Consider the following 12,762-nt stretch of genomic DNA (forward strand, 5'->3'; position numbering starts at 1 on the left):
GACCAAATTGGATTTATTCCAGGGATGTAAGGATGGTTGGGCATATGCATATCAATTGATGTGATACATCATATCAACAGAATAAAAGACAAAGCCCATATGATCATTTGAATTGATGCAGAAAAAACATTTGATAAAATTCAATACCCCTTTATGAAAAAAACTCTCAAAACACTGGTTATAGAAGAAACATACCTCAACATAATAAAAGCCATAGATGAAAGACCCACAGCTAGTATCATACTAAATGGGGAATAACTAAAACCCTTTTTGTAATATCTGTAAAATGACAGGGATATCCACTTTTACCACTTTTAGTCAACATAGTACTAGAAGTCCTAGCTATAGCAATCAGACAAGAGAAAGAAATAAAGGTATCCAAATTGGAAAGGAAGAAGTCAATTATTCTTGTTTGCAGATGATATGATCTTATATTTGGATGAACCTAAAGACTTCACCAAAAAACTATGAGAACTGGTCAACAAATTCAATAAAGTTGCAGGGTACAAAATCAACATACAAAAATCAGTAGCATTTCTATATACCAACAGTGATCAATATGAAAAAGAAATGAAAAAATAAATTCCATTTACAATAGCCACACATAAAATTTAATACCTAGGAATTAACTTCACCAAAAAAGTGAAAGATCTCTGTAATGAAAACTATAAAACACTGATGAGAGAAATTGAAGATTACACCAAAAAATTGAAATATAGTCCATGTTCATGGATTGGAAGAATCAATATTGTTAAAATTTTTATACTACCTAAAGCAATCTACAACTTCGATGCAATGCCTATCAAGATACCAATGACATTCTTCACAGGAATAGAAAAAATCAATCCTAATATTTGAATGGAACCAAAAAAGACTCAGAATATACAAAGCTATCCTGAGTAAAAAGAACAAAACTGGAAGAATCACAGTAACTGACTTCAAATTATACTACAGAACTATAATAACCAAAACAGTATGGTGCTAGCCTAAAAATACTCACATAGAAAATTGGAACAGACTAGAGAACCCAGAAACAAATTCATACATCTGCATTCAGTGAACTCATTTTCAACAAAGATGCCAAACACATACATTGAGGAAAGGATAGTCTCTTCAATAAATGGTGCTGGGAAAACTGAATATTCATATGCAGAAGATTGAAACTAGACCCCTGTCTCTCAACATATACGAAAATCAAAATGGATGGAAGACTGAACTAGAATACTTGAAACTATGAAACTACTACAAGAAAACATTGGGCAGCACATTGGTCTGGGCAAAGAGTTCTTGAGCAATACCCCAAAAGCAGAGGCAATCAAAGCAAAAATGGACAAGTAGAATCATATGAAGTTAGAAAGCTTCTGCACTGCACACAATCAACAAAGTGAAAAGACAACCCACAGAATGGGAGAAAATATTTGCAAACTATCCACCTGAAAATATATTAATAATCAGAATACATAAGAAACACAAACAACTAATAGGAAAAAAATCTAATAACCTAATTAAAAATCAGCAAAAGATATGATAGACATTTCTCAAAAGAAGACATACAATCACTAACAGGTATATGAAAAGATGATCAATATCAATGATCATCAGAGAAATGCAAATCAAAACTACAATGAGATAACATCTTACCCTAGTTAAAATGGCTTATATCCAAAAGATAGGCAGTAAGAAATGCTGGTTAGGGTGTGTAGAAAAGGAAACCGTCATATACTGTTGTTGGGAATGTATATTAGTACAAGCACTATGAGACAGCTTAGAGGTTCCTCAAGAAACTAAAAATAGAACTACCATATGACCCAGCAATCCCACTGCTAGCTATATAGCCAAAAAAAGAAAAAAAAGAAAAAAGAAAAGAAAAGAAAAGAAAAGAAAGAAAGAAAGAAAGAAAGAAAGAAAGAAAGAAAGAAAGAAAGAAAGAAAGAAAAGAAAAGAAAAGAAAACCAGTGTATAGAGGAGATATCTGCACTCCCATATTTACTGCAGCACTGTTCACAATAGCCAAAATTTGCAACCTAAGTGTCCATCCACAGACAATGGATAAAGCAAATGTGCTACATACACACAGTGGAGTACTAATCAGCCATTAAAAAAGTATGCTCCTTTCATTTGCAACAACATGGGTGAAACTGGAAGTCATTATGCTAAGTAAAATAAGTCAGGCACAGAAAGACAAACTTTGCATGTTCTCACTTATTTGTGGGAGCTAAAAATCAAAACATTGAATTCATGGAGATAGAGTAGAAGAAAGGTTACCAGAGTTTGGTAAGGATAGTAGGCAGGAAGGAGTGGTTATGGTTAATGGGTACAAAAATATAGTAAGGTGGAATGAATAAGATGTAGTATTTGATAGCACAACATTGTGACTACAGTCAACAATAACTTATTGTACATTTAAAAATAACAAAAAGTATAATTGGATTGTTTGTAACACAAAGAATAAATGCTTGAGGCAATTGATAACCCATTTACCCTGATCTGATTATTATGAATTGTATACCTCTATTAAAATAGCTCATGTACACCATAAATATATACCACCTATTATGTACCCACAAAATTATTTTAAATTTTTTAAAAAGTTCGTCTATAAGATGTGCACTTGCTACAATTGTATGATATTTACTTTATCTAATAAAGTACCTTCTACATGACACTTATTTGAGGGCAATAGATAATGGTAGCATCATGATATCCCCCTTTATCCTTCTAGGTAGTTTGCACAGCACCCTGTTGCAGAACCTTCTTGTGCTCTGAGCCTCAATCAAAACCAGCAGCTTGTTGGGTTATTGGTTAAATGGGCCAGAGTAACACACTTCAATTAGGAACACATTGTCTCCAAAATTCAAAGAACCTATTAAGGCTTTATGCCTCTTTCTAGCCTGCAGGATAGGTTCAATGGAAGAACTTTTTGTTCACTTTAGAAGGGATAGCTCAACATGCCCCACACCACTGGACCCCTAGAAATTTCACTGAAATAGAAAGCCCCAGAATAGTTGTGAAATGTATTTCTGACTCTCTGGCATGCAAATGTGTTACCAACAAGTCTTGAGTAGTTGCTACTTCTTGCTTAATAGGACAATCAGCATGTCATCAGAATAATCAGCACAATGTCATCAGTATATCATCAGTGGAATATCTTGTGGAAAAGAAAGAGGATCAAGGTCCTGAATATTTGCAACTCATATATCTGACAAAAGAATTGTATCCGGAATATATACCAAGCTCTCAAAATCAATGAAAAGAAACCTAATAACTCAATTTTATTAAATAAACAAAATATTTTAACAGAAGAAACTTCACCAAAAATAATACAGATATGTCAAATAAGGTCATAAATACATGCTGGATCATTAGTCATCATGGAAATGCAAATTAAAACCTCAGTGTGATGCTACGAGCTACATATTTAAGTAAACAGAATTGAAAAGATTATTTATACTGAAAACAATGATGCAGACCTTTGGTAGTAAAAACTAGGCAACAAGTTAGAAGATAATTACATAAAATTTAAAGGGGTAGTCAATTTAAGTCAAGTTTTGGTTGGGTGAAAAGCTAATTCGGCACATTATATTGTTGACGCCACCTTTCTGCGGCGCATTCACAGTTACTTTGCTTTTATATACGCAATTTTCTTCTGTATATTTCTTTTTCACTAGAAAAATTCTAAGAAAGTCAGATAATTGATTAATAAATCTGCCAAAAGATATGCCCTTTGCTTTCTCCCATCTTGCTAGTGGAGATTAAAGTTTGAAAAAAGTTGATGTGTAGGTAGTTACTTATCAATATTCAGATATCAAATCTAAATGCCAAAAATAAGGACATTTTTACTTTCCTGAACAAATGCTCATTGAGAAGTTGCTATGTTAATTCTCAAAAACAAAATCTGAATATATTACTACCACAATCACAATCTCTCAATAGTTTTCTTCCAAATTGGGATTAAAGAACAAAGTCTGTGACTTAGTTTCCAAACCCACTCATACTCATACTGCTCCTTTGGCCACATTTGGCTCCTTCCTGCTTCTCTCTTTGATTGCCAGTCACATTTGCCATTTTTTGTTTATCCTGGGATCTAGGTTCTCTTATCATCTAGGCCCTTCAATGATGAACGTTGTGTGGAAGGCAAGTGTCCACAGGCATCACTCTGTTAGACAGGAAGACTGCTTTTTTTTTTTTTTTCTTTTTTTTTTTTGAGACAGGGTCTCACTCTGTAGCCCAGACCGTCTGGGCTCACTGCAACCTCCGCCTCCTGGATTCAAGCAATTCTTGTGTCTCAGCCTCTCAAGTAGCTGGAATTACAGACATGGACTATCACAACCAGCTATTTTATTTATTTATTTATTTATTCATTCATTTATTTTTTGAGACAGAGTTTCGCTCTGGTTGTCCAGGCTGGAGTGCAATGGCGCAGTCTCAGCTCACCACAACCTCCGCCTCCCGGGTTCAATGGATTCTCCTGCCTCAGCCTCCTGAGTAGCTGGGATTATAGGCATGTGTCACCATGCCTGGCTACTTTTTTGCATTTTTATTACAGACGGGGTTTCTCCATGTTGGTCAGGCTTGTCTCCATTTCCTGACCTCAGGTGATCCACCCACCTTGGCCTCCCAAAGTGCTGGAATTACAGACTGAGCCACCATGCCCCGCCTTTTTTTTTTGGTATTTTTAGTAAAGACGGGAGTTTCATCATGTTGGCCAGGATAGTCTCATATGGCCTCAAATGATCCCTCCGCCTCGGCCTCCCAAAGTGCTAGGATTACAGGCGTGAGTCACTGTGCAGGCCTAAACAGGATGACTCTTGAGCCCCACCTCAGAACTACTGAAACAGAATCTGCATTTTAACAATGTCTCCAGGAAATTCATAGGCCTTGAAATTTGGGAAGCACAGATCTACGCCCGCTCCACAGAGGTCCTTTGCCTTTTATTTTCTTTGCTCCTCCCCCTAACTTTTGCCTAGAAAAATTTCTCCTCAGACTTTATATTAAATTTGGGGAGCTAGGTATATGTCTGGAATTTGAGCTACAGTTTGCATGAAGAGGACAATTTGTGTTTGCTTCTGAAAGGAATTTAGCTCTTTGGTTTTATTAAAACCATGTTTTCATTAACGCAGATGAGACCATACTAACCAAAGAACTCAGACCATCAAATTATGTAAGTAAACCAAAGTTCGTGCAAATATGTCAGTAGTGTCATCTGTGGTAAAAATAATAATAATAATAATGGCATAAAGTATAATTTCAATTCTTAAAACTAGAACTGTCTACAATAACTTGATGTTTATGATTCTGAAGTTTGTAATCCCCTGTGGAATAATTTGAACTTTTCATACATGTCCAACCCTACAATGCCCAGTAGAACTGCTAACTTTGTCCTTAAGGGGATCCTCAAGCTCTCTTGGGGCAATTTTCGGTTCTCCACTTTTTCCTGTTTTGGTAAAAGTGCACAGTTGTACAATTAGTTGACTCTGGTGTTCAAGGAAAATTTATACACATGTTTCTTCAACTTAGGAAATGAAGCCTCTGAAATGAATCAATGTGCCAGGATTGCTACCTATGTTTTTGTCATTTTAGTGCTATAATTGTGTTTATTTCTACTTTAGAAAACCTAACACTTTTAAAGGATCTTCACAGTTTCTTCCAAGATATGGGTAAGAGTAAAATGTTTTCTATAGTATTTATTATTCTTTGGGTAGAAAGTTTAAAATTTGTTTGATAATAATTTAAGATTAGGTTTACAAGATGTTAGAATAGGCAGATACGGAAAGTATTAGTGAATTATCTGCATACATTATTTTTACCATTAAAGTCTGTTCCCTACTTCTCTAGTAGTTAGAAAATAAAAATAATAATAAAGCCTGAACAAGCAAAATAACTGTAATACTGATTTGCTCCCTTCAATGATGTTTTATTACCTTGTTAACCTCACTATAGTGACTTTATAAGGTAAGTTTTGGTGAACCAGAACAACTTAAAACTGAGTTTAAAGAATCAATTATAATGATCACTATACAAGATATCGTTTCATTGATTCTGATAAAATAATCTATTGTTTAATTAAATACATATTATGATTAAAACTTTTAAGGTGTCACTTAAATACTTAGCTTTTTACCCACTTTTGAAAATAATTTCATTGAGTATTTATATTTATATATATGCAGAAAAATGTCCCTCCAATGCTTTTTCCACATTTATGACTTAAAAAGTATACACACACAAATGGAACCTGAGATTTTCAATTATTTTTCTATTGAGATTGCATGAACAGAGCCCAATTTAATTTAATTAATTCCAAATTAAAATACATCTGAAATTATTGTTGTTGGCTATGTATATAACCTGTTTCAGGTTGCACTCTTGGCTCAATATTATCTTGCTACAAAAAAATTGTTGGAGAAGAAAGAGATCTCAAGTAAAGGCAGCAGAATTCCTAAAGTCAGTTCTAACCACTAGAATAACAAAGACAAAGTAACTTATATATGGAAAGAACTTTTAGACAGTGCTAGTGTATCTATGAACAACACAAAGTTTGTAAGTAAAATTTAAAATTGGATCTTGTTTTCATACAAAAAGTCCATAGGAAACTAAAGTTCGAATTTTGAGTAACAGTAAAGAAAAGTTTCCTAGAATTCACATCTAATTCACATCTTTTAATGAACTTTAGGGTTAAAACATCTATTTACCCCCAATCCTCTGTCTTTCTCTGATACTTCCTCTCTTCCTATTATTTGGCTTTCCAACACTCAGCTTTCCGGTATCTTTTCTGCTTCTCTTTTCTACATTCATTCATATATGCCTTTTTTGTTCTCTACTGTTCTCTCTTTTATTTTCTTTTCACTACCCAGATTTTCTTTTCCACTTCTCTGCTTCCTTTCCTCCTCTCCCTGCCTTCCTTTCTTCCTACTTTTGAAAACTTTTATTAAAAAGGCTTACAGAAAACGTCTATTTTTAAGTTCAGGGGTACATGTGCAGGTTCGTTACATAGGTAAATTTGTGTCATTTGGGTTTGTTGTAGAGATTATTTCATTGCCCAAGTATTAAGCCTAGTACCCATTAGTTATTATATTTTTCCAGATCCTCTCCCTCTTCCAACCCTCCACCCTCCAACAGGCCACAGTGTGTGTTGTTCCCCTCTATGTGTCCATGTGTTCTCACGAATTAGCTCCCACTTATATGTGAGAATACGCAGTATTTGGTTTTTGGTTCCTGTGTTAGTTTACTAAGGATAATGGCCTCCATTTCCATCCATGTCACTGCAAAGGACATGATCTCCTTCTTTTTCATGGCTGCATAGTATTCCATCATATATATGTATCATATTTTCTTTATCTAGTCTATCATTGATGGGCTGGATTCCATCATTGATTCCATGTCTTTGATATTGTGAACAATGCTGCAGTGAACATACATATGCATGTGTCTTTATAGTAGAATAATTTATATTCCTTTGGGTATATACCCAGTAATGGGATTGTTAGGTCAAATGGTATTTCTGTCTTTAGGTTTTTGAGGAATCACCACTATGTCTTCAACAATGGTTGGACTAACTTATTTACATTTCTCCAACAGTAGGCAAATGGCAAAAGTTGTTTGCGTTACTTGGAGAGCTGTAGTTCGTTCACCTCACTGTTGTGCTATTTGTTTCCCATTCACTTCTTATTTTTTTCTGGCTTTAATTCTATCAGCAAATGCAAACTGCTTTCACTGAAGCCACTAAAAATCTCTAATTTCCACAATCAGTGATCTCTCTTCATATTTAGTCCAACCAGAGCATTTCTTTTGGCATTTTGCCCTGTACTTTGTCCTTCTTGAGTATATTTCCTCTCTTTATGTCTACAATATTCAACTCTCCAGTTTCCCTCCTGCTTATTTGATCACTCTGCTCAATATTTTTTTCTGATATCACCCTTATCTCTTTGTTTGAGCCAGGACTCTTGGTTGCATTGGGCAATGAGTTTATTGAATGGAAAGCTATCTAAAAGAGAAATGCCAGGAAAGTTGGAAGAATGAGCTGTAAAAATGGGCAGGAACCAAATGAAGTAAGACAGCCAGTCAACAGCCCAAATCATGTCCCAACACTAGCTCAACAAAACCTCCCACTGTCATGGTTGAAATTTCAAATGCCACAGCTCACACTGTCAGTTCCATTGTTGTGTGTGGATGCTTTTGTAAGGGTCTTGATATTGCTGCTTTTGCATCAAAAGTTCTCTTTGATCACTGTTCTTTTGTTTTCCACCTTCCAAATTCCAAATCTATGTTGGTGGGTTTGGCTGGCCAAACCTAGTCAAGTAGCCTCATTCTAGGTGCAAGAAGGATGGAAAAGTAAGTTTCTAACTCTAGAATGGGTAGTATTCTCTCTCGGCCACCAAGATTAATGTGGTAGAAAAGAGGACCAGGGGCTGGCCATCTAATAAATGACCCGTAAAGTGGATATGCTTTATAACCTGTTTAACATAATTTTAATTGTATTCCCTCTCTGTTCTTCTTTTATGTTTGATACACTCTCCAATGCATAGGACATCTGTAACTATGCCTTAAACCACCCCCAATGCCTCTCATATCATTATTTTTATTAAGTTCTAGTAAAGTCACATCTCTAAGTACATCTCACCTGGATGTTCAAAGAATGCTCCTTCCCCATATCTGCCAACGAACTTGAGTTCTCAATCTCATTTCGAACCACCAAATGACTCTTCTTAATTTCAGTGACTACCCTCTTCCCATCTAATATGATATGGAGCCCTGTTGACTCTACATTCTGAATTCTTTTCAATCTATGTCTTTGTCTTCCTCATCACTTCCTTATCACACATGAAGTACTTTGCATTCATTTGAATCACATGAACAGCATTTTCTTAAAAATACATATTCCTAGACTTCATTCTTGAACTACAGAATTTAATAGTAATCCCTCATATTCAAAATTTGGGTAAGAAAGTTCCCCCAGACAATTCTGATATGTAATCTGGCTTGGGATTCCTTTGCAACAGAAACAGTTTCCTGATTAGTATCTCTGACTGCAGGTTCCCTTCCTTGCAGCCTATTTTCTATAACATCAATTATTTAACTTAAAATACATCTTACATGCCACCATCTGTCTTAAAATTTTAAATTCATGACTATTTCCTGAAGAATACAGTTCAAAGTCCTTCACATGGCTTTTAACTCATTTTGTGTTTCTGACCTTACAAAGATCTTTTCCTTTGACCTTGTATCCATGTCTCAGACACAGAAATTTTGTACCATACTCCAGTGTCCACATAAATTAATCACATCCATAGAATGCCTCTCTTTTTGCTGAAATATGTTTATTCATGCACATTCTATAAACTCAAATAATTGCATTTTTCCACCTCTTCAATTCCCCTACTATGGTTTTCATCAGCACAGTGTAATAAATACACGAAGAGGACATTCTGATGAGCGTATCATTTTATTTTAACTCCTCTCCTCTAGTATTCACTTTATAAATCCTTATTGAATATTCTTCTTATGTTTATTTCAGTTCATTCTGGGTACATCCAATGAGGACATGGATGAGGAAAATGCAACATTGCTGACAAAGTTTCTTCTCACAGGACTTACCTATCAATCAGAGTGGAAAATACCCCTATTCCTGGCATTCTTGATAATATATCTCATCACCATCATGGGAAATCTTGGTCTGATTGCTGTCATCTGGAAAGACTCACACCTTCACATTCCAATGTACTTATTCCTTGGGAGCTTAGCCTTTGTGGATGCTTGGTTATCATCCTCAGTGACCCCTAAGATGCTGATCAGCTTCTTCACTAAGAGTATGACGATTTCTCTCTCTGAATGCAAGATACAATTTTTTTCCTTTGTAATCAGTGCAACCACAGAATGTTTTCTCTTGGCAACAATGGCGTATGATCGCTATGTAGCCATATGCAAACCTCTACTTTATCCAGTGATTATGACCAATGGACTGTGCATCCGGCTATTAGTCTTATCATTTGTAGGTGGCTTTCTTCATGCCTTAATTCATGAAGGCATTTTATTCAGATTAACCTTCTGTAATTCTAACATAATACATCACTTTTACTGTGACATTATCCCATTGTTAACAATTTCCTGTACTGACCCTTCTATTAATTTTTTAATGCTTTTTATTTTGTCTGGTTCAATACAGGTATTCACTATTTTGACTGTTCTTGTCTCTTATGCATTTGTCCTCTTTACAATCTTAAAAAAAAAGTCAATCAAAGGCATAAGGAAAGCCTTTTCTACCTGTGGAGCCCATCTCTTATCTGTCTGTTTATATTATGGCCCCCTTCTCTTCATGTATGTGGGCCCTGCATCTCCACAAGCAGATGATCAAGATATGGTGGAGTCTCTATTTTACACTGTCATCATTCCTTTCTTAAATCCCATTATCTACAGCCTGAGAAATAAGCAAGTCATAAATTCACTGGCAAAAACATTAAAAGGAAGTGTTTAGATCTCATACTGGAATGTATTCTCTTTCTATTTAAAGTCACATAATCATGCAGGCTAGATGTCAGTATATGTTAGTGTATGTTTAAAGTTTTTTGCAATTACAATTGTCCTAACTTTTTAATGACTCAAGTCATTAGTATCTAATAAATTCCTTAAGATATTTGTATATATTATTGAAAAGCATACAAGAAAATTTTGTCAACTGTTCATGACATACTAGAATAATTAGAGCAGAAAAAAATAAAAGCATTTTACATGTTTCTTGCTCTTCAATGTGGCTTTATAAATGGATCAAGTGCTACAATAGTAGATCCTCTAGTAACAACTTGAGTATGATGTCTTTGTTACTAATACAGGTTTATAAACTGGAGATTCATAGCACACTTCCTCCATAGAACAAGTTTGTGTTTGCATGAACCCAAGCAAATCTCACGAATTCAGCTAACCATCACGAAGTGTATTGAGAAATGGTTAATTTCTTTTCTTGTAGAGACTCAATTCACATATTATAGATGGAAATGAACAGAAATAGGAAACCATGAGAGGATTCTCTTAGTTCAGTGTGCTTCTGTGAGTGAGGAGAGGCAGTTGCCTCTCTGTGTTTGTGATGCCTTCTAAGAACCTTTCCAACTGTGTTTATATGTTTGTTGCCAATCTGAAAACTTTTACTAATTTGGAGTGCTAACGTATTAGACTAAATAATTAAGTTGAGATGAGTGCAGAGAAATAGATAAAATAGAAGTGGCAGAATAAGAATTGAATGGTCTTAATTTTCCCTGAATTAAAAAAAAAGGAAGCTTGTAAGATCAAGAAATCGGTGATATTTATAGGTTATTGTAATGTTCCCTTGTCAATGAGTGACTTTATGCATTTGCAGGGACTTGGATGGTGCTGGAGGCCATTATCCTTAGCAAACTAACACAGAAAGAGAAAAACAAGTAACACGTGTTCTCACTTACAAGTGGGGACTAAATGATGAGAACTTTATACTACAAAAGTACAACTAGGCCAGCCTGGGCAACATAGCAAGACCCCATCTCTAAAAAAAATTAAAAACTAGCCAGGCATGGTTGTGTACACCTGTGGTCTCAGCAACTTGGGAGGCTGAGGCAGGAAGATCCCTTGAGTCCAGAAGGTGGAGGCTGCAGTGAGCTATGATCATGCCACTGCATTCCTGGGCAACAGAGTGAGACACTGTTTCAGGAAAAAAAGTACAGATAAAATTATTATGTATTATGTCATACTGCACAGAGGGTGATAGAAAAGACCTGAAAATGAACAAGTGTTTGAATATTCTGTTGCTGAAAAGTCCTTGATACCTTTCCTCAAATTCAATGCTCTTTAAATATAATGAGAGATTCATCTTCAGGTCATCCTTGCCTTTATCCCCTCCACACTTGAAATTCTGTGAGTTCATGCTGGTACCACTCAGGTCTCCACCCCAAAACATACTCAGCTGTGTGTTTTGCAAAACTCAAGTTTCTTATCTTTTTCATCTGGCGGTTACTGTCTTACCTTCCAAGCACTGCAGCCAGACAATTTTTCATAAACAAGACTCTCATTGAATCATATCCCTCTTCAATAACCTTTAATGGATTGTCATTGCTACCAGATTACATGCATATAAGGTATATGTTCCTAGAACTGAATATAGTTGTGTACTGTATAATGACATTTTGATTGCATATGGGGTGGTGGTGCCATAAGATTACAATGGAGCTGAAAAATTCCTATCACCTAGTGACATCATAGCCATCATTATGTCACAGTACAACACATTACTCATGTGTTTGTGGTGATGTTGTTGTATACAAATCTACTACACTATCAGTCATATAAAAGTATAGCTCATATATTTATGTACCATCCATAATACTTGATAGTGACAATAAGCAACTGTGTTAGTGGTTTATATATTTATTATACTGTTAATAATTATTTTAGAGTATACACCTTCTGATTATATAAAAAAGTTAACTATAAAACAGTCTCAGGCAGGTCCTTCAGGATATATTCCAGAAAAAGGCATCATTGTCATAGGAGATGAGAGCTACGTACATGTTATTTACCCTAAAGACCTTCCAGCGGCACAAGATGTGGAGGTGGAAGACAGTGATATTCATGATCTCGACCCTAACTAGGCCTAAGCTAATGTGTGTGTTTGTGTCTTAGCTTTTAATAAAACGTTTTAAAAATTAAAAATTAAATAAAAATTCTAAAAATAGAAAAAAGCTTATAGAATAGAATATAAAGAAAAATATTGCTGTATAGCTGAACAACATGTTTGCCTTT

The 12,762-nt window shown here is 35.2% G+C and overlaps 1 protein-coding gene across 1 annotated transcript; it reads left to right on the plus strand.

Annotated features, from left to right (window-relative positions):
* The first annotated feature begins 9,535 nt into the window (after positions 1–9,535).
* On the plus strand, positions 9,536–10,471 carry LOC103228483 (olfactory receptor 5H8). The gene has a single exon (XM_007986104.3). It carries the CDS (start codon positions 9,542–9,544, stop codon positions 10,469–10,471), a length of 930 nt encoding a protein of 309 aa, XP_007984295.3. The 5' UTR covers positions 9,536–9,541.
* Positions 10,472–12,762: the final 2,291 nt, after the last annotated feature.

This window comes from Chlorocebus sabaeus, chromosome 22 (genome assembly GCF_047675955.1).
Source record: "Chlorocebus sabaeus isolate Y175 chromosome 22, mChlSab1.0.hap1, whole genome shotgun sequence".
Classification (NCBI taxonomy): domain Eukaryota; kingdom Metazoa; phylum Chordata; class Mammalia; order Primates; family Cercopithecidae; genus Chlorocebus; species Chlorocebus sabaeus.

Bases quoted from the DNA above. Each gene is read 5' to 3' on its own strand.
- LOC103228483 (XM_007986104.3), top strand. From the start codon at position 9,542: ATGGATGAGGAAAATGCAACATTGCTGACAAAGTTTCTTCTCACAGGA.